The 25,783-nt window shown below is 52.6% G+C and overlaps 2 protein-coding genes and 1 long non-coding RNA gene across 14 annotated transcripts in view; 2 read left to right on the top strand and 1 right to left on the bottom strand.

Annotated features, from left to right (window-relative positions):
- The window catches only part of LOC102525023 (homeobox protein Hox-C4), a 60,169-nt gene that overhangs the window by 24,612 nt on the left and 9,774 nt on the right, over positions 1-25,783 (top strand). For 2 of the 12 annotated variants that reach the window (XM_006203079.4, XM_015238195.3), the window contains exons 2-3: positions 8,871-9,216; positions 9,935-11,097. The exons of 5 other annotated variants lie outside the window; for them this stretch is intronic. In XM_006203079.4, the coding sequence (XP_006203141.1) occupies positions 9,063-9,216; positions 9,935-10,242 (462 nt within the window). In that variant the 5' untranslated portion in view covers positions 8,871-9,062 and the 3' untranslated portion in view covers positions 10,243-11,097. Of the gene's footprint in view, positions 1-5,669; positions 9,217-9,934; positions 11,098-25,783 lie in introns of those variants that run through there. 5 more of the 12 variants (XM_015238197.3, XM_031682905.2, XM_072972712.1 and 2 more) reach the window with 3 other exon arrangements.
- Positions 4,333-11,730, bottom strand: LOC140700102 (uncharacterized). Its single transcript, XR_012078318.1, has 2 exons — positions 11,321-11,730; positions 4,333-4,775 (listed from the first exon to the last, which is right to left on the bottom strand). It is a non-coding gene; the product is annotated as an uncharacterized lncRNA (long non-coding RNA).
- On the top strand, positions 13,334-15,982 carry HOXC5 (homeobox C5). The gene is made up of 2 exons (XM_006203077.3): positions 13,334-13,863; positions 14,567-15,982. Exons 1-2 carry the CDS (start codon positions 13,410-13,412, stop codon positions 14,779-14,781), a joined length of 669 nt encoding a protein of 222 aa, XP_006203139.1. The 5' UTR covers positions 13,334-13,409; the 3' UTR covers positions 14,782-15,982.

Raw genomic sequence — 25,783 nt, 5'->3', positions numbered from 1 at the left:
GCCCCTGCAGATGGCCCCACTGACTTGGGGAGGGGGGCGGCATAAGTCTCCTTTGTTCGCCCAAGAAAGACAACAGTTTCCGGAAAAGGTCACTCAGGCCAGTGGGGATTCACCTGGAATACTAGAGTGGCCCCCTCCCTTTGGAGGGGTGGGCCTGGGCAAGGCTGGGGTGTTTCTCTGGGACTACCAGGATCTAACCGATTGTGGTTGGTGAGATTTCAGTACTAGGGTTCCTGGTTGTCTGGTTGAAAAGCATCATCCTGAAATGTCCTTATATAATATTTTAATGAATTGATTTTCTGTCCTTTCCTGGCTAGAGTCTCGCAGACCCCCACTCGTTTCACCCCTAGAATCTTCCTTATGAGACAGAGGGATGCAGAGAAAGCATTGCAGTGGTGACTGGCCCTGATTTTCCATTTTCTAGTCTGGCCAGGGGAAAAACCCAGCCCCAAATACCAGCCCCTTCCCTCCTTACTTTCGATTTTCCTTCCCTTCTCTCTCTCCCTTGCTGCTGCTCAAACAGAAGCAAAAGAGGGGCCACCAGCGGTAACCCTCAGCCTCCTTGCAGACCAAATTCCCTGTAGACGAGGTCCTTAGAGCAGGAGAGCACTGCTGTGATTATCTAATAATAGCCAGGGCGGCTGAGAATAGAAATCAGGCTCAAGGACTCTGCACACCCAGGACTAAAGATGGGCAGAAGCCCTGAATCTGTGGGTCAGGATCTGAGGACACTCCTTGGAGCCCAGGGTGCCCAGCACTCCCTTCTGAGCCCACTCTTTGGGCACCACAGGCCTGCCCCTTATGGGGCTTTGTCAGTCTTGCCATGGGCTGTATTTCATGCGCCAGCTCTTAGCTAAAGAGAAATGGGCAAAGCAAACCCTTTCTCTCCTTGGTCTGACAGTTGTGATCCCCACGAAGAATACGACCTTGTCTGGAGAAGGCAGTCTTGTTGGGTTGGCTGTTGTGTTCCAAAACCAGGCTTGATAGCTTTATACATTTATTACATACAGGCTCAAATGTACCGGTGCAGACTTACGCGTGAATATATATACAGACTCATATTTCCTTGGTGGTTAATTGTATATTGCCATGCCTATATTCGCTCAAACACCATTTTATGTGCTTGCGAAATTTTGTTAGCCCTCACTAGATGGGTGTGTGCTCAAGGAGGCACTGGGTGCCCGCTGTGCATGCTCTGAATAAAATGTGTGTGTGCTGGAATCGGAGTATGCGGGATTCAGTCACCAAGGGATGCCACAAAAGCTTTCTCAGACCTGATTGCCTTCGCTGTCCAAGTAGCTGTCCAAGTAGCCAGGCTGGGGAAAGACTGACTCCCTTCTGCTTTCTCTCCACACCTCCTTGAAAACTTCCCCAATTCAGGACTGTTTAACCAGGGGAATGCTGTTGTGTTGACAGTGCGTACTGTGGGGCTCTTCCGTGCAGGAGGTAGGCCTGTGAGCAGTTCTGAGCAGTTGCTGGGCCCTGGGGCTTGAAGCCTTGCTGAGGTGGTGCAGGAGATTGGAGTGGTTAATAAGGTGGCCTCTGGGCAGTGGTCTGGGGTGGCTGCCGGTCAGGGTGTCTGGACAGGCTGGTGGAGAAGGCGAGCTAGAACCGGTAGGAGTGCGGTGACCATACATCTCCCGCCCCTGTTTGCCCGGCTCTCACCGGGCCCCAGCTTTGCCTGTGTCATCTGTGGGGCAGATTAGGGGCTCTCTAAGTTCCCCCAAATGCCCAGATCTGGTTACTGGTGGGACTTCATTTTAATCCTCTCCTTTAGCTAAACCGGGGAGACGGCTGATGTGGTAGTGCCAGAGAAGAAGCTGGGTCTGGCCGCCTGTGGGCCTCGAGCACTGAGTGTGGGCCGGGGCTGGGAATTCCTAGCCTTTTTCGCTCTGGGACCACGGAAAGACAGAGCAGGATGGGTATCAATGTCTGTGAAAACCCCAATGAAAGAAAGTAAGGACAAGAGAGGAGCTGGCGGGGTTTTCCTCCACTCCCTAGGCAATCAGGTTCCTTGCAAGAATCTCCTGTCTAGACTTGCTGCGGGTGCCGAGGTGAGCAGCTTTCTCCCACCTTCTCTCTGCCGCGCACTGAAGGTGGCCTCGGGCTTCTGGGCTTCGGCCACCCCCCGGGTGCTGGGGTGACATTACCCACAAAGCGTGCCCCTCACCCGGCCCACGGCCTCTGCCACGGCGCTGCAGTTGCCCCTGTTTATTGTGTCTGTGAGTTGTTTACTTGTTTTGTCTGCTGCCACCCTGCGTCAGAAACCCGCCAAACCAGCAAACTCACCCAGGAGAACAAAGTGCAGCACTATCCTGAGCTCCCTCCCCTTTCCGGCACCCTGCTCCCGCCATTACCTCCTCCCTTACTCTCTCTTTCCGAGGGGAGGAAGCAGAAATCGTCCTAAAATAGGGCAGCTGTTTATAGGGTGGGGGAATTATGGGGACACCATAAACCTCCGGGTGGTGGAGAGACAGAGCAGCCTTCCCCTTGCCTCTGGCTTTTCATCCCTCCCCCTGGCAACTGCCTGGTTAAGGGGGCCACATTCATTGAAAAAGTTGAGTCCCCCTCACCCCACTCTTTTCTGCAGGAGGCTTTCCCTGAGACACAGGTTGTTGGGTTTTAAATCAGGATAATGTTGGTGGATTCATAAAGCTAGGTAAAGCATGGCACTCTCCTCTCACCCTCCCTTCTCCTCAGCCCCCCAAAATAGCAGTGAATTTAAGCAAATCCCACAAAATTAAATTGCCCCTTCACTAAAGATCCTATAAATCTCCAATCCCGCCAGGTGTAGAGTCAGAGAGGCCGCTGATCGCCTCTAATTTTGCTCCTGGCTATCAAATCTAAAAGAGTATCATCAAAGTAAGTAATATTCTCCTTTCTGAAATTAATTCCCCCTCCCAGTCTCTCTCCCTCTTTTCGCCAGCGCAGATTAAATGATTCTTTCAGATCTGCAAACAATAAAGGATAAAATTATTTATAGGGAAATGAGGACGATGTTTCATTGTTGGCTTATTGTTCCAGAACATAATAACATTTTATTTTCAAGTGGAAGAGCTTAGACCAGGGGAAGAAAAAGGGGAATGAGGGGGAATAGTGAGGGAAGTCAAGGCATCCACACACCAAACTCGAGCTGTATGTAACTTTTATGACATTTATGATTTCCTCGTGACAACTCACTGTGACGTCATAAATGCTGTGTTCTTGGATTTTACAGTTCTCATAAACCTCCAAAGTGGGTCCAAGCAGTGCTAGGTGTGGAGGGATGTAAGAGAAGACAGGAACTTGGGGAATCCTTTAACCTCATTCTGGGGACCAAAAATATTCTGAATATTCTGGATTTTCATTCTCTCTTGGGCCAAGCAGGGCTACTTGCTTTGCCTCCCTGAAATGTCACTCAGGGTCTGAGTTCCCTCCCCATTCCCAGTGGGGACTAGATACTGTGTCCTAAGGCTCTCTGTCTGCCCTCTCCAGAGCTGATATTCAGCTGCTTGGGATAGAGGTGAGAGGCTGGGGGTCCAGGCCCCAAAAGCCAGAAATGATTTCTTCCAGAGGGAGCCGCAAGGGGTCCAGGGCTGAGTGTGATGGGACAGAGATGCTTAAGATCTATTTTACTTTTTAACCCTCAGCCAGAGAAGTGAGTTGAGAAGCCAAATGCTGGTGTGGTATGGGAGTCTGTGTCAGCTGATGGTAGCAGCCTTAAGTGGAGTGGTGGTAAAGAAAGGTCAGGCAGAAATCTGGAAAGAGAGGGAGAGGAGAAAATATGACATGAGTTAGCAGAGCCCCTCCATGTACCTTTCTTCTCTGTTTAATTGCAAATAAAGCAAAAGCAGCTTGGGTAGCCTCGCTACCTCTCAGCTCAAAAGAGGAGTCGCCAGCCCAGGCCTCTGAGGTGTTTAGGGCAGTTCTCAGGAGCTTGACATGCCCCATCTGGCCTTTTCCTCCTCCCTGCCTCCCTGCTGACCCCCAACTCCATTCAGCTGGCCAGACTGGGCCCCGTCCCCAGAATATCAGCACCCCCAAATGGGATCCATTTCCAGGTTGGGTGTGTCAAATTTCACTTTTCTCCAAGTATCTCCATGCCTGAACTTTGAAAGGAGAAAGAGCCTTCTTTTTCGGAATGCAATGCGTCTATAGGGGGTGTGGGCTCAGACAACTTCCTCACCGTATCTGTGAGCAGCTGGGGGTTCCTTGGGTGAGCTATGCTTTGGTGTCCCCAGGCAGATCCAGTTCCCCGTGGTCAGGTTCTCTGGTGGACTAGGAGACTCTCTTTGCAAGCCTTTTACTCTGGATTCTGTGGAGATCAAAGGAGCTCATACACAAAACACTAGACACTTGGAGTAGGATTTATTTTTTAAATTTTTAAATAAAAAAAGTCCAATCATAAGCCAGTCGAGCCAACTGAGCAGTCACTCCAGAACAGCAAAGCCTTAACCAAACAGTGCAATTGTGAGGTGAGATGAACAATTATTGAAACTCAGCTTTCACTGCAAGAGGGATTTCAGCCCTCACCCAGTGGCACAAAAGGGGCCGGTGGGTCAAGGGCTCCTCTCTGGCTCTGGAAATCGAGGATTGAGGGGGTGGGTTGGGCAGCTGCAGTGGCTTCCAGGCAGCCAGGCGCTCAGGCCGAACGCTGAGTCCTGCGGCTCCAGTGTCCGTGTCCCTGAGCAGCCTCCGGAGGCGCCGAGCTGTAGTTGGTGGCGCCGGCAGCCAGGAATGGAGTGTATCTGTGTTTGAGGCTTGGTGAATCAGACATCCGCGCAGAGCTGGGGGATCTGGGGAGAGAGAGAAGACTGGCAGAACACAAACTAAGCAGGACCTCTGGAGAAGACTGTCCCCAAATAAAAATTCCAGATCTCACCCCACTCTCACTTCAGATACCCTCCGCCAAGAAAATAATATATTTCCCAGAGCAGAGTTGAAAGCAAATGCAGGCAAGGTGAGGCCTGCCCATGAACCCCTCCCAGGTCAGGGTCCAGTCCCAGCCACCCTCTCCCGGGTTCAGAGCTACACAGGCCCCCAAACCTGGCCTGGAGCAGAGCAAGGCTGGAGTAGGAGCCCTTCACTTGCCCTGGGAAACCTTCAAGTGGCCAGCCTCCAATGCAACCCTTAACTTTGGGGACTCCAGGCCAGTGACTGCCCCCTTCTCAGGCCCAGGGCGACTGCAGTGTGTTCCTCTCCTATAATTAGTGCTCATGAAAAGCATGTGTTTTGGATGGGGGGGGCGTGGAACGGTGACCGGCAACTTTCTCCCTTTATTCCTTTTCTGTGTTTTTTGAATTCTGTTTTCGAATCCACTAATTCCAGCTCCGAAAGCGAAAATCCGTTCTTGCCGCCAAACCCCTTCGGAATGCTTGATTCCCGAGGAGGCCGAAGGGGCAGAGCAACTCACAGACCTGTGGGCCTGATGGGGGTGGGGGGGTTTCTCTGAACCCTCTGATTTCTCTAGGCTTGTTTTATAGAAACAAAGAACAAGTTCTCCCCCCTCCTTCCCAGGACTTGTGCATATTTACAGAGCTCAACTGCAGTTTTAATAAAACATCTGTTCTTGCTTCTGCTGATGAGTTTCCATAATTGTTTTCAGACAAATTTAACAGGAAAATATAAATATATTTAGAAAAATCCAAGTCCCAGCTCTTCCCCCATAGACACTCATTCTTTTGCAAAAAAAAAAAAAGAAAGAAAAAGAAAAAGAAAGAAAGAAATTAACATGAAATGAAAAAAGGAAAATAAAATCCAATGGAGGGAAGATCCAGCTCATCTGACCTGCTCTCCCCCCTTGGAGCGAATCCTTCTAGCAAATTTCTGCTGCATAATTAAAGATCTAACTGAAAGAAGGTGGCTTCTTTCCTCAGGAACGGAAGGTGATGGAGGGAGACTGTGCTGGAAATTAATTTTGCCAAAAGTCTTTAAGCAGTGGGGGAATTTATTTGTATTTCTGCTTCCCCTTCTCTCCCCCTTCCAGCATTTCTGCCTTTTTCCCCCAGCAGCTGGTTCCTGTTCATTATAAATCGGCGAGACCTTTCAGTCTCTGCCCTCTGTTTAGGGACGTAATAAAACACTTAACTTTCCGGGGCTGAGACTTACATTCTGCTCCTCAGGTCGCCCACCCCCGCGCCCACCGCCTTTAGGCCCCAAAGGAGACTCTTTCCAACTTTGGGGCCCCTTTCCCCTCCAGACCTGGTTTAGGAGGGGCTCAAGGAAACCCAGGCATCCTGGTTGGGAAGCTGCAACACATGCTTCCCCAGAAGCCCTTTCTTGCTTCCAAGGTCCTTCCTTCCCTTACCCACCCATAAAAGAGATTTAAAAATACATAGAAAATCAACACTCATTGAAAGCGAAACCTCATTAAGACATCCTATCTTCCATCATTCAATTTGTTGAACATTGTAACAATTTAATATCTTGAAGGAAATATCACTGACATGATTTATCCCTCCAGCAATCTCTCTCTGAAATGGGGGGGGGTGATGAGGAGGGAGGGTATTTACTCTCTCTTCCGGCCTGTCCTGTGTGTTACACAGCTACCCCTAGGGCAGAATTGAGGCTGGAAACTCTAAGAGCAGCTACTTGTGTCCAGGGGTGCACTGGTTAGTCCCTTAGCTCATCCCCCTGGGTCTTCCACTCCCTCCCCAGTTCTCTCTTCCTCTTGCCCTCCAGGGGGCCTGGAGCCCCAGCCAGCTGTTGGAAACCTCTGTCCAGGCATGTCATGAATTCGAAGACAGCTGGATTCTAGAGCGAAAAGCAGCTCAAGCTGGTGCTGGTGTCTGTGTACCTGCCATGTCACCCCAAAATGAGACAACTCATCTCAGAATTTCTTTCTTAATTTTAAGAATCCTTCTTTAGACTTTCACCGTCTCCTTGGGGAGAGGAAAGTATGGTCCAAGAGGGGGAACCTTTATAATTACAGGGCATCTTTCCTCTGCCTTTCTAAATACCAACAAATTTCCCTCCTCTCTGAAGGATTAGGGCTGTATTTTGAAGAGCTAACACCAACTGTTTCACAGGAAGACTCTTCAATCCCGTAACGAGGTTCATGTATTAACTAACATGTCTCCATCAGCTCCTACACACTGTCTGCTTTTGGGTTCGAAACTTTATTTTTCCCCCCTAGCGACACTCCAGGGAAACCTTAACGTTACAGAAGATGAATAAACGAGTTTTTTTCCCAGCGTAGTCCCGTTTATGGCTTTATTGCTACCCATTGATTACTCCGCTTTGTTACACAGAAGGAAAAGATCATAAAATCCGGCGACATCCGGGTTCTTGTTATAGCCAGCCCCCCCCCCCCAAAATGGTGAGGGGAAAATATGAGTTTCCACTGCTCCCTTTGCTTGTCCGACCGCCCCACTCTTTGTCAACTCAAAGTATTTTCAGCCTATGTTACGATATCAAATTAAGTTTGGATTAATCAGGGGGAAAAAGCCCATCTGCACACCTTCCGCTGTTTCTGTTCGCCCATTGCGGCTCCCTCAGAAGCCTCGGACTCAGCTGCCTTTCCCTAACCTTCTCTTCCTTTTTCTCAGCCCCAAGGTGGGAAGAAAATAAGAGTAGGGGCTGCTGAGAGGCCCGGACCCCATCAGGTGTGGCTGGCCCTTTAGTGAGAGCTCCCCAGGAAAACTAAGCTGGAATCTCCAAGCCCCAGAGCTCAGGTCCAGGAACACCTCCCTTGGCAGGGCAGAGTCTGAGGGGGCAGGGGCTTCTGACCTGGGTGGGGGCTTGAGCCTGCAACATGCTCACTGTCCATCAGAGCCCCACCAGCGTTCTTTTTCTGGCTGGATCCTAGTGAATTACCCCAACCGGCCCTGGCTGGCTCCAAATCATAAATTCTCACCAACATAAACAGGAGTTGATGTGTCTAGAAAGACACTCAGAGTTTTCTTCTTTCCTTCTTCCTTCCTTTTCCTCTCTCTCCCACCTTTTACTTCTTTCTCTTCCTTGCCTATTGTATTTTTTTCCAATAAATTTTCCCTTTTAGGCAAAAATGCTGCAGGAGTTTCCCCAAAAAGAGGGTCCTGAGGAGGAGGTGGAGGGGGGCTAGGAGGAAGAAGCAGCAGCTCCTTTGCACACCTCACCTTCGCCACTGCACCCTGAAGTCTCACCCTTCCCCTTTAAGACTTAGTAGCTCCCCACTTGCCCCCTACACCCCAGACTCTCAGACACACTCTCCTTCCTCTGAGCATCCTGTTTTATGCAACTTCTTTCTACTTTTGATTTTTAAAAAATTATTTGGAAAAAATATACTAGTTTAGTGATGGGGACTCACACCATGAAGTGTCAAACCAGGATTTCCTGTAGGATTTCTGGGGATCCCCCTGAGCTGAGAGGGAGCTCCTCCTCCCATGGGGGAATCAGGATGTAATTTTAGAAGGGAGTAGATATAAAAGATGAAATCAGATTGAACATACAGGGATTTCTCCAGCCCTGGCTCTGGTCACAGCACAGCAAAGTTAACTGGGGCTGAGAGATTTGCTGGGAGTGCAGCTCTCTTTTTCTGGGCCCCAAGGCCCTGCTCACGAACATTCACCCTTCCTTCACCTTCAAATCAGTTACCTTTCATATATATTTTAAAGAAATCCAAGTCTTACTTTCAAAGCACACACTTAGTCTCAACTAGGGAATCAACAGAAGCAGAAGCGATTTTTTTCCCCCTTCTTGACATCTGGCTTGCGATTGGCTGGAAGGGGGTCAGCTGACTTTGTCATTTTGTCTGTCCTGGATTGGAGCCGTCCCTATAACCATCTAGTTCCGAGTACAAACTGGAGACAGAAATAAATATTAAAGAAATCATAGCCCGACCAGGTAAAGGCAAAGGGATGAATTCCTACTTCACTAACCCTTCCTTATCCTGCCACCTCGCCGGGGGCCAGGACGTCCTCCCCAACGTCGCCCTCAATTCCACCGCCTATGATCCAGTGAGGCATTTCTCGACCTATGGAGCGGCCGTTGCCCAGAACCGGATCTACTCGACTCCCTTTTATTCGCCACAGGAGAATGTCGTGTTCAGTTCCAGCCGGGGGCCGTATGACTATGGATCTAATTCCTTTTACCAGGAGAAAGACATGCTCTCAAACTGCAGACAAAACACCTTAGGACATAACACACAGACCTCAATCGCTCAGGATTTTAGTTCTGAGCAGGGCAGGACTGCGCCCCAGGACCAGAAAGCCAGTATCCAGATTTACCCCTGGATGCAGAGAATGAATTCGCACAGTGGTGAGTTTTACAGCTCCGAGATATAAATTAAATAAACTGAACTGGCTTTATGACCGGCTTCCCTAGAAGAACGGGCGGAGAGAGTTTTTTATGGCCCCATAAAAACAATCACGCTCGTCTCCTCGCCGACGCCGAGACAGGGCCCCCTCTTCTGCCCCCTCTGCTCGCCTCCCGCTTGCTCGCAGGGGCCTGGCCCCCTCGGCCCCTGACAGATTGGAGGGCTCCAAGGCAAGCTGAGGGGGCAGGAACAGGGCAGGGGATGAGGGGAGGGGGTGGGGGAGCCCCCCAAAGTCAGTCAGGCTGAGGAGAAGGAGGGGGAGAGGAGGGGAAAGAGAAGTGGGGAGAAGTTTCCAAGGAGCTAGGGTGCTTGGGGAGATGGGGGAGCCAGTCGTTGAGAAATGGGGCCCTCATCCCCAGTGTTTGGGGTTTTTCAAAAATCAGCTATTATACTTATAGCTTTCTGCCTGGTTCTGCCACCCCCCTACACACCTCTCTTTGGGACACACCTACCAACCTATGGGGGGGGGACTGAATGAAGTTGGGATCCTGGCTGTACCCCCAGTGGGGGTGGGGACAGGACAGAGGGGAGAAGGCTGGAGCCTGAGGCGGCCTGTGAGTTGCTGGCCAAGTTAGGAGGGTCAGGGCTGTGCTAGGCTAAATCATCTGCGGAGGATGCCTTGCTGATTGTTTTTAGTGTGTTTTGTGCCTGGATCTTTAGGGGTCGGCTATGGAGCGGACCGGAGGCGCGGTCGCCAGATCTACTCGCGGTACCAGACCCTGGAACTGGAGAAGGAATTTCACTTCAACCGCTACCTAACGCGGCGCCGGCGCATCGAGATCGCCAACGCGCTGTGCCTGACCGAGCGACAGATCAAAATCTGGTTCCAGAACCGCCGGATGAAGTGGAAAAAAGAGTCTAATCTCACGTCCACGCTCTCAGGGGGCGGTGGAGGGGCAGCGGCTGACAGCCTGGGCGGAAAAGAGGAAAAGCGGGAAGAGACAGAAGAGGAGAAGCAGAAAGAGTGACCAGGACTGTCCCTGCCACCCCTCTCCTGCTCCCTCGCTCCCCCCAGCTCCCTCCTAATCACACACTCTATTTATCACTGGCACAATTGATGTGTTTGGACTCCCCGAGACAAAATTAGGGCGTCAAATATGGACCTGAAAAGTCAACTTTGGACCCCCCTCCCTCACCGCACAAACTCTTTCACCAGGCGCCTCCTCCTCCTCGCTCCCGCTAGCTCGTTCTCGGCTTGTCTGCAGGCCCCTTCCCCCGCCCAGGCCTTGGGGCTCTCCCCTGAACCTCGCTTCAGACTCCACAGATCTTCCTCCAAACGAGGACTTGGCCTCCCACCCCCTCGGCGCCCCCCACCCCCACCCCCGCTCAGAGAGCCGGCTCCCGGGCCCTGGGGCCTCCGCTCCGGGGCCTCAGGTCCTGGCCTGGCCGCCGGGGAGGGCGGGAGGCCCAAGGAGGGCGCGTCGTGGCCCCACAGCAACCCCCAGGGCCTCCCCGCAGCCCCCGCCCGGCCCCTCTGCCCCAGCAAATGCCCAGCCCAGGCGAATTGTATTTAAAGAATCCTGGGGGTCATTATGGCATATTACAAACTGTGACCGTTTCTGTGTGAATATTTTTAGCTGTATTTGTGGTCTCTGTATTTATATTTATGTTTAGCACCGTCCGTGTTCCAATCCCATCTTAAAAAGGGAAAAAAAAGAGGGAAAATTGCAAAAAGAGAGGAAAAAAAGTGAATGACGTTTGTTTAGCCAGTAGGAGAAAAAAATAAATTAAAAAAATCCCCTCGTGTTACCCTCCTGTATAAATCCGACCTCTGGATCCGTTCTCGAATATTTAATAAAACTGATATTATTTTTAAAAGTTTATATCGGGGTTTCTGTTACTTCACTCGCCCGCCGGCCTCGGGGTGAAAGTTGGAGCAGGCTCCGAGCGCTCCCGCGTCTGCCCGCCGCCTGCGAGACCCCAGCCCCCTGCATGCGCCTGGCCTGGCCAGGGCTCCGAGCCCTGCCTCCCGGTTCTCCCAGTGATCACCACGCTGGGGGGGCTGGGAGGCCTCTCTGGGCTCCCCACGCAGAGCAACGCACTCACCCCGCAAAAAAGGCCGCATGGGGTTTCGTTGCGGGTAGAGGGGGAGCCCCGGTTGGTCGGATTGGCCTCTTGCGCCACACAGGCCTTTCTTCCTGTCTTTGGTAGTCTGGGGTCCTCGGCGGCTTCTGAACCCCGAGCCCCCAAAGGCCAGAAAGGACGCATCATCCAGGCCTCGGGTCACCCCCGCCCACTCCCCGGAGTGATGAGGGAGGCGCTGGAGCGAGCGGGGCAGCCCCCGGCCCGCGCCAGGCCGACTCTTGCGAAACGTGGCGGAGGCGGAGAGCGAGGGGAAAGAGGAGACCGCGGGATCTGAGCCCTTCCGCAGGGATTGAGCGATTCAAGGACATCTCGGAAAAGAAAGCCTGGAAAGTGAGCTCTCGCCTGCTCTGGGACTCCTGACGTGGCCAGAACCAAATTCCTTCTTCCTTACAGCCCCAGCCCCAGTCTGGTTCCTTACTCTTTCTTCTCCCCCAAACTCGGCAGCTGAGGATCACAGCCAGACCCTAACCCTTCCCCAGCTCAGGCCTTCTCCCCTAACTCAGCCAGAGAAACCTGAGTGGACCTAAGGGGTGAGGTAGTGAGGGGGTCTCCCGGAGGGAAAAAATCCTCCAGTTTTCCAGACCTTCCAGATCCCCGCCAGCGCCCCCTCCAGCGCCTCCGCCAGCGGGGGGGTAGGAGGGGGGCTTCCCCTGGCAGGGGCGGAGATTTCCTGGGGAGAGGCAGGCAGGAAAGAATAAGACTTGGGGCTAGGGGAGGGGGTTCGGAAAGGGGCCGAAAGGCTGCAGAGCCCCTGGCCCCAGGCTGTGACGGTTGCCCAGGCGCCTGCCCTGCCCACCCCCATCCCCCCACCGCCAGCCAGGTCCTTTCGGCACCTCCAGATAGCTCAGAAATTGCTCTCCTGTGAACTTTCTGGACCCAAGTCCCTGAAAAACCTGGTCCAGAGGCCTTTTCCCCAAAGGGCACAAAACAGGCCTTTTTCTCTGCCCTGATCATGTAATATTTGTGGAGGCTTGAATTTTGCTTGCCCTCAATTAACATCTAGTTTCTAACCAAAATATCTGGCATAGGTACCACACCAGGGTCATACACAGGGATGCAAAGCAGTCCTCCAGCCCATTGTGTGTGGTTCTTTATCCATCCACCCACCCATATCCACACCCACACACAATTGAAAATGGTCTTGTTGCCAGTCTGGGATCCCTGGCATGATGAGGAGGTCTACTCATTTCTCCCTAGCTCCTCACCTCCAGGCTCATTCCAGAGTCCCAATTGCTCTTAGCCCCATGATCCCCCTGTCTAGTTCTGCCCACCCAGGACCCCTCCTCCTGGGCATCCCATCTGTCTGTCTCTAGAGGCTGGGTTCACTTTCCCAGGCTGATAGGCACCTCCTAGCAGTAGCAGGGCCGTGGGACCTCCAAGGAAAGGGTTCTCTACCCTTGCTTTAGAGAACCTGAGATAAGCCCCCCCCCTTACCTTAACCCCCTTCTCTCAACTATTTTTGAACATTGAAAGGCCCTGGGGCTTTTGGGCTATCTATTACCCCTAGGACCCTCTGTGCATCCTAATGAAGCCTCATCTCTCCTTAAAATTAAATACAAATTAAAAGGCCATTGCAGGAGTTTGTTGCAGCAACACCCAGCTTCTCCTCCACAGGGTAGAAAATCCAGCAGCCTGAAGGCCAGCCGGTGAGCCAAGCTGCAATTCCTCCAAGTAGGCACCAGGTGTCGCTGTGGGCTCGTTGTCCCAGCTACCCCCCAATTCCAAGAACCATTTTTTTTCTCCCCCTTCTCTCTTTCTCTCTCACTCCCTCTCCCCCTTGGTTGGGCTTTGCCAACATATCAAGATGCGTTTCGCCGGCTTCCATCACTAACCTCCCGGAGGTCATCAAGCCAAATTTATGAGTGGCCGCTCGAGTCACGTGACTCTATTTAAGGCTCCCTTATTTGGGAAGAGCGCATAGGATAAAGAAAGAGATATCTCCACCTATAAATTGTGCACTTTGGAGAACAAAAAACCCCTCAACTTCAAAGAGTCACAAATCACCCTTAATCAAAAAGGGTGCAGAAATTTTTTTTGGGCCCTCCCCGCCATGAGCTCCTACGTAGCCAATTCATTCTATAAGCAGAGCCCCAATATCCCTGCCTATAACATGCAAACTTGTGGGAACTATGGATCGGCCTCAGAGGTGCAGGCATCCAGGTACTGCTACGGCGGATTGGACTTAAGCATCACTTTCCCACCGCCTGCGCCTTCCAACTCTCTCCACGGGGTAGACATGGCTGCCAACCCCCGGGCTCACCCCGACCGCCCCGCCTGCAGCGCCGCGGCCGCTCCGGGACACGCTCTGGGCAGAGATGAAGCGGCTCCTCTGAACCCCGGGATGTACAGTCAGAAGGCGGCTCGCCCAGCGCTGGAGGAGCGAGCTAAGAGCAGTGGGGAGATCAAAGAGGAGCAGGCGCAGACAGGGCAGCCCGCCGGACTGAGCCAGCCACCGGCCCCGCCACAGATTTACCCGTGGATGACCAAACTGCACATGAGCCACGGTAAACTTTAGGACTTCATTTTGCGCGCTCGGGTCCGCCTGGGTTTTATAGGCCATGCGGGGCAAATAAAGAAAAAAAACCTGCGGCCATAAATTTTACGATCCAGGCATCAATGGCTCGTAAAACTGTCCACTAAAAGGCTTAGAGGCTGTGTGCGCCCAAATTTACGACGACATAATTGGATCATAGGAACAAAACGTGTATAAAAGGCAATATTCAATTTTTGGGGGAGAGGGAGGGAGTTAAAAAAATAGAGGGATGTGAAGGGTGAGGAGCAGCGCGGGGCTCCAGAGCGGGGATCCCCCCGCGGTCCCTCCTCCCTCCCCTGCGGAGCCGGCTCGGCCGCCGCTTGCCGCTCCGGAGGATTCCAGCGACTCGGGAGGGGCGGGAGGGGGGTCCCCGGTGCTCGGATCTCGAGGGTGCTTATTGTTCGGTCCGAGCCTGGGTCTCCCTCTCCCCCCCAACCCCCTCAGCCCCTCCGGCTGCTGAGTGAAGGCTTCGGCGGAAAGTTTCCTGCCTGGGTGGAGGAGCCTCTCCCGGGGCCAGGCAGGGCTGGGCCGGGCCCGCCTGCGGCCCGCCGGGCCTGTCCTGCCCCGCTCGCCTCTTCTCCCTCCGGCCGCGGTGGGGGCCTGGGGCTGGAGTGGGGACGCTGGGGCGCTGCACGCTATTCACCCCTTCCTGGCTTGGGGGGTTTATATTCCAGAGACGGACGGCAAGCGTTCCCGAACCAGTTACACGCGCTACCAGACTCTGGAACTGGAAAAAGAATTCCACTTTAACCGCTACCTCACTCGCCGCAGGCGCATAGAGATCGCCAACAACTTGTGTCTCAACGAGAGACAGATCAAGATCTGGTTCCAGAACCGCAGGATGAAGTGGAAGAAAGATTCCAAAATGAAAAGCAAAGAGGCTCTCTAGAGGCAGCGGGGAGGCCCGCCAAGAGCACCCCGAGCCCGCTTCGGTCCCTGCGCCCGTCCTTTTCGGTTCTCCTCTCTAGATATTTTGGGGCAAGGGCGGGGGCTGGAGCACGGGCTCCCGGGCCTCACAGAGAAAAGCTCTTTCCCTTGGCATTCCACATCCCCCCGGACCCCAGGTTCCCGCGGGACTCCCCTCAGTTCTGCTCAGCACCGAGATCCCAGGACAGGCTCCACAGGGGCTCCCCCAGAGGGCTGTGGCCGAGGGGCTGGTGCTGAGGGATCCTCGGCCTGGGTTGCCTCTCAGGATTCCTACCCCAGCCTGGCGCACCCGAGTCCAGGTGGGCCTTGTGGGCACAACAGGATCCGCGCCCAGACCCTCCGGCCTCGCCCTCTCCTTTGTTTCGGGCTTGGGCACGGCAGGCAGCTGTGGGCTTGGTGAGAGAATGGTTGTGCCCAGCGGAGTCCGGCACCAGACTTGGGGTACTTCCTTGTAGGGATTAAACTCGATGTTCATTTTTAAAACAATTTGCATATGAAAGGGGGGAGATGACTGAACGTCTGCCTAGGGCCCCCTCAGTTGCCCTATGCTCTCCAAACCTGCTCCCCCACCCCAAAGCCCGGGAACCTCTCCAGCCTGCGCTCTCTGCATGCCCTTGCAGGCCCTCAGCCTCAGGCCGATAGCTAGCTCAACTAGTGGGGTTCCCTGCTACTGGACCCCAGCAAGCGGTCCTAGAGGCTCCTGGCTGCCCAGTAATCCCCGCCACGACTTTCTGTGTCCTTCTGCCCATCGCTGTTGTCCAACTATTTATTGACTCCAGGTCTTTCCTGAAACTATATTTTGTCATATCAAATAAAGACAGAGAGACCAGGACTAAAGATGCAGCGACTCCTCTCTGTTTGGGGGTGTGTATTGGGCAAAAGTGTCTAAATGGGCTGTGGGGTGTTGGGGGAGGTCCACAGCCTTTAAGCCTCTCCTTTAAAGTAATTTTTAGGAGCCTCTAGGAGTATTGAGAGGAGGGAGGTGAAACTGAGCTCCTTACTGACCCCTGACTTCAAGAAAGACCTCTTGGGGAAGGGGAGGGCACCCAGGCCAGGCAGCTTTTCCCATGCTGTGGCTTTCCAAGGCATTCAGGCCTCTGCACCCACTCCCACCTTGGCTGGGTGGAACTGAGGCCTCTAGAATGGCAATGGCCCCCCACTGCATGCCAGAGCTAAACTGCAGGGACTGGTGGCTCTGTGATGCTCAGACTCAGGCCCTTCTGGGCCTGTGAAGGTCTCTCCCAGGGCCAGGTGGTCCCTGAGGGGACTCCCTGGACATAGAAGGAGGGCTGAGCCCTCTGCCTAGGGGCCCCTTTGGTCCCCAAAAGATACTCAGAAAGAGTTGGTACTGCTAGGTAGAAGGGCACTGGGGGAGTCGGAGGAGGTGCGTGAGCTTTCTAAGGTATGAGGAGAGAGGAGCAGTGGCAAAACCTGTAGGGTGTACCTGCTGGGCAGGAAATGTTCGGACTGTCTTCCCCACCTCCTAGGGCCTAGGGCTATGCAGGACAATTAGCTGCGAAAGAAGCTGCGTAGACCAGTGCCTGAGTCTTGTCTCGCGTCTGTTTGCCATCATTTATCTCAGTCTCTGGGATTTTGTGTAGAGGGGGAGGGTGGGCTAAAGTGAAGGGGAAAAGGCAGATAATTCAGGTGATGCCTGAGGCTGGTCTAGGCCCACGCTCTGCTCTGCTCCGCTCCAGGCTTCTGGGATGGGATGGGGGAGGAAGTACTTTATAGGAGAAACAAATGTGGGAAGGGTCCATAAAACTTTACTGCATTTCCTCTCCTGCCTCCCACGACGGGGTGATTTCCTGGAGCCAAGCCTAGGCCCCCCACACTGGGGGCAGGGGGGGCGCAGTTCAGGAGCTGGGCTAGAAGGCTGTTCCAGCAGCCAAGAGGGAAAGGGAGCTGAGAGACTTTGGGGAGGGGCAAGGGGAATATTTATGATTATTAATGCTGATGCTCCTTGAATTTAGTATAAGAACTGACTTCTCTGCATCCTACTGCCTAAGCTGCCAGTCTCATTTTATTTTTTTGAAAGACCCAAGAGCCTTGCCTCACCCCAGGCTAGCACATGGGAGGTCTCAACACATACGTACTGAACTGCACCCGTGGCTACACCCTTCCCCTTCTCACTGCTCTTGGGCCAGGTTAGGGCATCCCCGGAATGTCTGTCCTCCACCACCGCACAGCAGCCAGCGCAGCCGGCCCAGCACCAACTCATCTCCTCTCTCAATACCCCTCTCTAGCAAATAAAATGTGTAATTTTCTTCAGGGAGTTATTTTAATTTTTTCTCCATGCTGAGGAAAACTATTGGGCGAGCGGTGGAGCGTGGAGAAGCACTAGCGTCTCCAATGGGTAACAGTTAACTAAGAAAGAGGCCATGGCGCCCACCATCACCCTCCCAGCCTCCCTGCTGCAGAGGTTCTCTGCTTCCTTGCCTGGGGGAATGCACTGCCTGGGGTTGGGGGAGAGAACCAGGGAATTGGCCAGGGGTGGGGGCAGTGTTGCTCCGACCCGCTGGGCAGGGCGCACCAACCCCACCATGCACTGACTGCCTCCTCCCCACAGGGTCTGAGCCTCTTCTTCCCTGGTGGAGCTGGAGGACTGACTCGAGTCGCGGCCAGGCTTGGGTAGGCGCAGCTGTGCCTGCCAGTTTTCCGCCCTCTGTCATAGTCTGCAGGCCTGCGCTCAGGCCCCAGCGGCATCTGCGACCACAACCTAGACAGAGGCCACGGACAGACTCCCCTGCACTGGGAGTGGGTACAGCCCAGACCCTAGCTTTCTCCTTGAGCAGAGGCTTCTGCTTTGGATTCTGGGGGTGGTTACCCCACCAGCCAGCCTCCTGGAACCATCGCCAAGTACCAGGGTTTGGCATTGCTCTGGGGGACTTAGTGGAGGGGCTTCTGGGTCCCAAACAGAGACCGTGGAGCCTGCTTCTCCACTTTGCCCTGGAACCCACCCCCTCTGGCAGCGAGAAAGAAGGGGAAGAAGCATGACTTACCTTCCCGGGGGAGTGGGAAGAGGGGGACACGACCCACTCTGAGCAATTAGAGGAGAGAGGAGGAAAAAAATAGGAGAAAAAAATATCAACACGACCTCGAAGGCGACAGGTCCTTATGGAAATAAGTAAGTAAGTAAATAAATAAATAAGGATCCACCCTCTCCCCCCTCCCCACCCTGCAGGGGGGGTGGGGGTGGGGCAAAGGAGCAGCACAAGGCCTTTTTAGTGTAACTGAGCATTAGAGAAATACGCACAGCTTCTATGTGAATTTAGGAGTTTGAAACTTTTGGAGGTTATTTATGTGAATGGCCTGAAGGCAAGCCCATGAGTGGCTCTTGGGGGACCACGTGATGTCATTAAACCAAGTTTTATGGTGTAGGGAGAGCTGACAAACCCACAATATATTTACATCATATATAATCTTAACTGTCCAGCCACGCAGCTGCTGGTGAGGTTTAATGCTAGGACAGAGGGCCTGGCAGTTAGAGGGGATTACGGCGCTGGGGATGGTGGTGAGAGAGGTTACATCTTCGCAAATGAATCCCAGGCGAACGCTGTAAGTTAATTTTCTCTCTCTCTCTCTCTGACCCTTTCTCCCATTTACCTAACCCTCCGTCCCCAGATAGGAGGCAGTCCCCACTCCTTAAGGGGAGGGGAAGAAGGCCTCCCCAGGCCAGGGTGGGAGAAGAAGAGGAGAAGCCGCTTGGAGGTAGGAGGATGGGGAGCTTGTCTCCCCAGACCAGCCCTCTCCACCCTCAGCCCTTTAGTCTCTCCAGCTGCAAGTCAACTGGGGTAAAGAGAGGCCTGGGTTCTTTAGAGCTTTGCCAGGTCTCCCTGACCCCCATCTTCCTCCTCAGTTGGGAAGAAAGACAGCGGCAGACACAGGGTTGTTCGGTGTTTGTAGGAATGTGGAAAGTCTAGGCGCAAGCGCAAAGGGCCTCTGGGGCCCTTGGTCTGGGAAGGGGCCAGTTCAGCTCTTGGCCAGTGGCCCAGAGTCCAGGCAGGGCAGGCAGCTGTGGAGGGAAGCAGGGAAGGACGGTTTTGGGATTTCTGGGCCCACAGGCTGCGACCTGAAATGGCACAAGCATCGTAAAGGTGGCAGGTGGAGCCTAGGGAGTCCCAAAACACTCTCCTCACCACCAGGCCTAGGTGGGCAGCTGTCCCAGCCTCCACAGATTGGGGTCTTAGTTTGTCTGGGGCCAGTGAGGGTTCATGCCTCCCCCACCCTCTAGCTGTTGGGATCTTTCCTGTCATCCTTAGTGTTGGCCTGTGGTAAAGCTAGGCCCAGGAGGCCTAGAGGCTCCTGCTGTGAATGGGGAATAAAGGGGAACAGGAATGGAGGCAACGTCTTTACTAGGCTGGCCAAGAAAGTCCCCCAGCCCTGAGGAGAGAGTGGCCTCTGGGGGATGGAGCCCTCGGACCTAATATGGGCACGGCGCCCTGGGGCCATTCTCAGGCTGGGGCTCCCTTCAGGTTTCTAGGAAGAAACTACAGGGACATCAGGCACAGGGGCACGTGTCCTCCACACCTGCCAGCTTGTACCCTCCCCATGCGTCACTGGGAGCTAAGCCAGGAAAGGGACAACCTAGGAACTCAGGTTCCCCGAAGGGGCCAGGGATTCAGAAGAAGGTGACTCGTCTAGGCCACGGGAACAGGGAGGAGAGCGCCAGATCCGCGCGGCCGCCGCCGAGGGCCAGGGGCTGCTCTGGGGGCGAGGGGCTCTGGGTGCCCGCTGGGTGGACAGGCGCCGTTGGGGGACCGGGAGAGGAGGCCGTTAGCGCACCCCTCCGCCCAAGGGACTGAGGAAGAAGCAGAAATCAAGCAGAGGCGGAGACCCCAGGGTAAAGTGGGGAGGGGGTGGGCAGAGACCCAAAGACACCTGGCTTTGGAGCCAGAGCCCAATCCCTAGCTCTAGGGGGCTGTCGCCTGCGTGAGAAGCACGGGCGCTCAGGCGCTCAGGTGGAGAACTCCCGGAAACCCTTCCCTCCGGGGCCTCAGTCTCTCCACCTGCCTCCCTTGTCCGCCTCCCTCTACCCCTTTATTTCCCGGCTTAGAGCTAGGATCCCAGCGGTTCTCCCCAGCAGCCCACTGGAGAAGTTAACTCAGGTTCTCCCTTCCTCGTTATCCACCCTTCTTGACTCTCCCCCTCCCCACTAGTCTGATTTTGAGGGTTTCTGGAAACTTTCCATCCAAGCAGCGGGGAGATGGGAGTTTTCCTTGGTCTATAACTTGACTCTTCCCTTCTCTCCGGCCTCCCCGGGGCTTCTGGGAATGAGTCTAATGGTTTTCAACCAAAAATTTAACCAGGGCCAAAGCCCCACACCCAGGCAAGACTCGCTGCCTTCCCGAACCCTGGCCAAATCTCAGTCCCAGTCCCTTCCGCTCAGTGTAGCGGGGTGTGTGAGTTTGCCTCTGTTCTACAGATTTACACAGCGTCTCTTGTGTGTGTGTGTGTGTGTGTGTGTGTGTGTGTGTTGGGGGGGTTCTATGACTTCCTCTCAAATAACTTGTCTCAGCCAGTTTTTTTGCTGTTTTGTAGGACAAATATAAATGGAAATAGTGCAAATACAAACGGGCCTTGAGATTCTTGGTTTTCCCACCCCTCCCCCACGCCCGAATTTGAGGTTTCTCTGGGGGGGGTCTTAGTCCATCAGATGCCAAGGTGACCCAACTAACCCGGAAAGCTTCTAATTTTGTTCCTAGGTCTTTAACCCTAGAAGAGGTCAAACAACCAATCAGAAATGTGCTAAGCAGGGTCACATGGCCTCCACCAACCAATCAGCCAAAGAGTACTTGGGTCTCTCCCTCCCTCTCTCTCTCTCTCTCTCTCTCTCTCTCTCCCTTCCCCTGGACTCCTTTTTCTTCGTCCCACCTCCCCCTTTAGTTCCTGGGTCCGCCCTGCCTCTGGTGCAGAGGGAAGAAGTGATGCTGAGAATATTTTAGCTCCCTCCTTCTGCCCCTGACCCAGCTCTGAGGAGGCTTTGGCTTGTGTCCTCTAGTTCTAACAAAGCTATACCTCGAGGTCAATCTCAGTTGTAAAGGGATCTGAGGTTGTGGGGTCATCCTCTAAATTATTCCCACTTTCTCCCATGTGATCCTACCCAATTCCCTGGACTTTATAGAAATGCATTAGGCCGTGCGGTGGATGTGGATATGAACTCCAGGCCTGAATTCCAATTCTGACTGTGATTATTCCTTATACACTTACCTTGCACACTTTTCAGTCTCTTCTGATCCTCTTGGGGGAAGTGGGGTGATTAGAAGAGACCTATTTTGATTTATCTTTCTGGAAATACTTTCTGGAAGCCATTAGCTTTATCAAATTGCTTCTGGCATGGTTGGGGAAGGGAGCAAAAGTGGAGAGTTTTTGAAGGCTGTGTTTGGTAACTTTAGTTTGTTGAGTAACTTTGAGCCAGTTGACAGAAGGATTCTGGAAAAGGGAATGAGCACAGAAAGCCAGGACCCTTCCCCCTCCCCACCCGCCATATTAAACAGTTGACAGATTTAAGTCCTCTTCCTTTCCATTCTTTTAACAAGATATGATGATGATAATGATGATGAGGATGAGGATGATGATGGTGTGATCCTTTGTCCTGGCCAGTGGCTATCTAAGGACACAGCCAATGAAGATATGAATTTCTGTGTTTACGTGGGTCAAGTCAGAGTAAGCAATGGGTGATAAACTATTTCTGAGCAAGAGCATCTGATGGCACAGGGAATGTGCATATACGGCAGAAGTGCCTGTGTCTCCTGAATACTGGGCTGGGCCCTGAGCCAACTCACTTGTGGGTCCAGACCCAGGCATTTCTCCCTCGACCCCACCCCACCCCCATCTCAAAGGCTTAGTTGCAGGGTTAATTTTCCCATTGATTTTCCCTCCCCTCCCCTTCTCCTCCTGATCTCCTGCCCTCCTTGTGCTGAGTGAGGAGCAGGAGTTCTCATGGGCTGCGTCATCCAGACCTCTAAGCCTTCCTCTGGGAATATCAAGGGTGCAGGAGTGGGAGGGATAGCCCAGTTTGAGCTGGGCTTTGACAAACCCCCTTGCTAGTTTGTCTTCTAGGTGGGGATGATTTGGGGACAGTGCCACAGGCCAGATGGGAAGGATTAAAATGAGAAGCCAGAGGAAGGGCAGCTTGTCTCAGAAACCATTGAGCCCCTGCTTCCCAAGACACCTTCAACTCCACTGCTCCATTGGCCTCTTTCATGAGTTAGAATTAGAGCAGACATAGTTTTTCCTGGTAGTCGGTGTGATAGTCTTGCCTGAAACCAATCCTCATCTCCAGTATGGATATCTCATACTGGAGTTCTAGATCCCATGAAAGTAAGGAAAGAAAGACAATGTGGGGGTAGGGAATATTGGCTCTGTCTAAGCAAGCACTGGGAAGAGAGATTTTTTATCACCTCAGCTCCTCTTAATATCCAGGTAAACTTTATCTGTCTCTTTGGCTCTCCCTCTCTTTGTGTAACTGCTTTCCACTGAGTTTCTGAGCTGAAGCATCGTTGTCCTGGGCTTCAATTCTGGGTTTTCTTTTCCCAGAGAGACAAGTGCTGCTCTGAGCCTCCTCCTCAGTGAAACTGGAGACTCTGGAGTCCTTAGAGATGGAGAAGGGAGAAAGGGAGTCAGGACTTCCAGCTAGGGCTTTCTGGCTTTTTGAGATTCAGTTTAAGGAAGAGACTAGTCTGCTAGAGGGCCAAGAAAATCATATCCCTCTTATTGGGTCCTTGTAACCTAGAATGGTGTGTCTGTTCTGATACTTCCCTTCACTGCTTTGATGGGGCCCCAGGAGCCCAAGGAGTCTGAACTGAGGAACTGGGGTGATAGAGATCTCTTTGTTCTTCAGTCCTACAGAACCCTGGGATCCATTCCCTTCTCCCATTCCTAGGAAGATTCACTGTGGGGGTGGGGAGGAGATGAAAACTGGGACTTAGGGAAGTTGGGCTAGGTAATCCAGGACCTTGTTCAGCCTCTGATGATGAGGCCTTAGAAGCTACAATGCGAGGTTGAATAGAAGGCTCTGGGTATACCGGGGAGCCAGTGCAGGAAGGAAGGTACTTCTCTACACTTGACACAAGTGCAGAGAAAGTTCTGCCATGATCTGCAGCCCTATATGGGAGGGGTGGAATGTGTGGGCTCATTTCCCTGGGATCCCTTCAACACTGCATGCGCTGTAGCTCTCAGAGAGGTAGAGTAGGTTGGACTCTCACTTTGAAAGATTCCTACTTCTCAGTCCCCAGCCTGGAACACACCTGAACACACAAAAGTATATGGATGTGCCCAAGTGTGGTATGAAAGAGGTCAGAAGCCCAGGCTGGACACAGTAAACCAGCCTTAAACCATCTTCTGGTCCTTGCCCTGGCCCATTCTTCCCATCAGCCCAACCTGGAGACCATTTGTCCTCCTCTCCCCACTCCTGCCCTCAAGCCCTGGGCAACTGTTGAATTTCCTCCTTTCTGCCTCCATGGAAAACCAACCCCCTGGAGCAGCCCCCACAGATGGTGGCAGCCAGGCTCTTGGTGACCTTTAGTGGCCTGTTGGCCTGTTAGGTTGTAGGGGGCTGGAAGGCAACGTGGGGCTATGAGGCCAGACCCTTATCTGATCAGATTCCCCTTTCCCAGCTCTTCAGGCTCCAACTCCAAATATCTCAGGGTTGCTTCATTGCTCAGACAGTGAAGAAAAATCTTGTCTAGTAAATACTTCTTTAAAAAGTCAACTTTCCGGTTGGAAAACCCAGCGTGTGTATGTGTGTGTGTGAATGAGGGAGTAAGGGTCAGGTCCCTCATTTTAGATTATGTCTCTCCCCCTCCTCTGGGTGGAGGATGGGGCGTGCGCTGAGGTTTTATTGAGGGTGCTTTTCCTGTTGGGAGTAGAGACCGGGTCATAAAAGCCTAGAGGAGGCTGTTTTGATCTGGTGACTTCTCAGGAAGTAGCATCTGAGCTTTTGCTTTGTAAATCACTCTCTCCCAAGCTGGCCAGCTAGATTGGATTGCACTTCCCCAAGCCCACCTGGGGCCCTCCTTACCTCCCCTTCCCCAGTAAACCAAAGGAGCAAAATCAAAGAAGGTCCAGGCCCCCCCCACCCCAGATCCTCTGCCTCCAATAAGAAAAAAGCTCATTGGTGATTTTCCCCCCTCAAAATCCCAGATTTGAAAATCTTTTGCCCATGCAGACATTGGTCCCCGAACTCCTCAATTAAAAAGGAACTAATATCGAAGGCAGTCAGCTTCTGAGCCTGGTGGTAAATGCCATGAGTCCTGGGGCCTCTACACTCTTCTGGGGCCCAAACCCCTTCTTGACAAGCTGGGACTTCTTTGGGTATATAAGAGAGAGCTCATGAAGGGAGGGGATGTGCTTGAGGTGTACAGATGACCCCAGCTAGCACCGTGTGACTGGGAGAAATGCTCTGCAGTTTGTGACTGGATTTTATGTAATTAAGATGGGTGCAGGGGTGTGTGTGAAAGCCCACAGCCTTCTGACATCTCTAACCCCCAAACAAAATCATATTTTACCTAAATGTCTCCATTTTGTAATGTTAATGAGCCTTCCCCTGCTAAAGACACCCCAACTTCCCATGGGTCCCTCCCCTGGAGCCTTGGGCTAGGGAACTGAAGAGGCAAGAAGTAAAGAGCCCTCTGCCTTCTTCTCAGTTCAGGCTACATCAGGTCAGGCCCAAGCGTCAGGGCTCCTGTCTATCGCCAGAGAAGTGCCCCATATGCTGGAAATGAGGCCATTGATTATATGAGTTCTTGGGCCTTCTGACCACGTACTTACACAAGTTCCACTTTACTCTCATTTATTTCCCAGAGAAGTCTGGGCTGGGGCATCCCAGACCCACAAGCATCAGAGAATTTCCCTCATTCCTAAGACTTGATGCAAATATACGTGTCTTCATAGAAAGCTGAGCAATCCTGTAGCTGTATATGTGAAAATGTATTTAGAGATCACTCTGTGTGTAACAGGATGTATGTTTTACATCCCTCTCTACTCCACATTTAAATGCAGATTTATAGATCTTTAGATTTATAGATCCACAGCGAACATAACAATCCTCTGTCAAATTCCTGTGTGTACATTACCAATCTCTCCATAGTGTTGGATGTATAGGCTGGGATGTATTGGTACAGCTCTCTCTAAATATCTGGACGAATATTTGATGGGTTTTTCCCTTTGGTTGGAAAGAATTGTGCATGTGTTACTCAATCTCTATTTTGAAAATTTTATCTAGATTTATGCAAAAGTCCCAACTCATAAAATAGCTACGTATTGAAGCTACATATTTGGATGTCTTTATAGTCTTTGCAGTTTTGCTACAAAATTAAATACTTGAAAATATGTTTACAGATGGTTCTATTATGCATTTATCTATGTGTAGGGGCCTAGATCTCCCTCTAGAAGGATTTAAACTTACTGCATCTCTCTGTCTATCTTTGTGGTCAATAAAGACATCAGGTGAGTAGGGATAGGGAACAAATACCTTTTGGCTATTTTGCTTATTAAAGAGAGTGTTTCTGTTCTCAATTGTCCAAGTCAAGCCCAAGTGAGTTATCTGCCCTCTGAAAGCCCACTCTAGGGACCACAGCCTCTCTCCAGGCTGTCCCTATGACTTGAAATTCCAGCCCCGGGCTCCCCAACCTGCAGGACCTCCCAAGACAGCCACTAAGAAGGGGCAGACAAGGAGAGTCCTCTAATTCGGTCCTCTTGGCTCCCAGGGTGGAGAGGCTGACAGAGGCATCAGTCTCCCCCACCCAAACTGGGCCTTTGAAATTTGGGAAAAAAGGGCCTTCGAGTCCCCCACTATTTTTGTAAGGCGCCCAAATGGTGCCAGGGTGGCTGCCCGACCCATAGATGCCCCCTCCCCAATTGTTTTTGGTGTCCGGGGCCCAATTAAGCGGCCGCCTCACTCCCAGCAGCCGAGCTCTTATCGGCCGGGATTGATGCCTCCGCGGCTCCTGTATATCATTTCC

Source organism: Vicugna pacos, chromosome 12 (assembly GCF_048564905.1).
Source record: "Vicugna pacos chromosome 12, VicPac4, whole genome shotgun sequence".
NCBI classification, from domain to species: domain Eukaryota; kingdom Metazoa; phylum Chordata; class Mammalia; order Artiodactyla; family Camelidae; genus Vicugna; species Vicugna pacos.
Note: the sequence above shows the minus strand (reverse complement) of the source record. Positions and strands in the feature narration are given on the sequence as shown.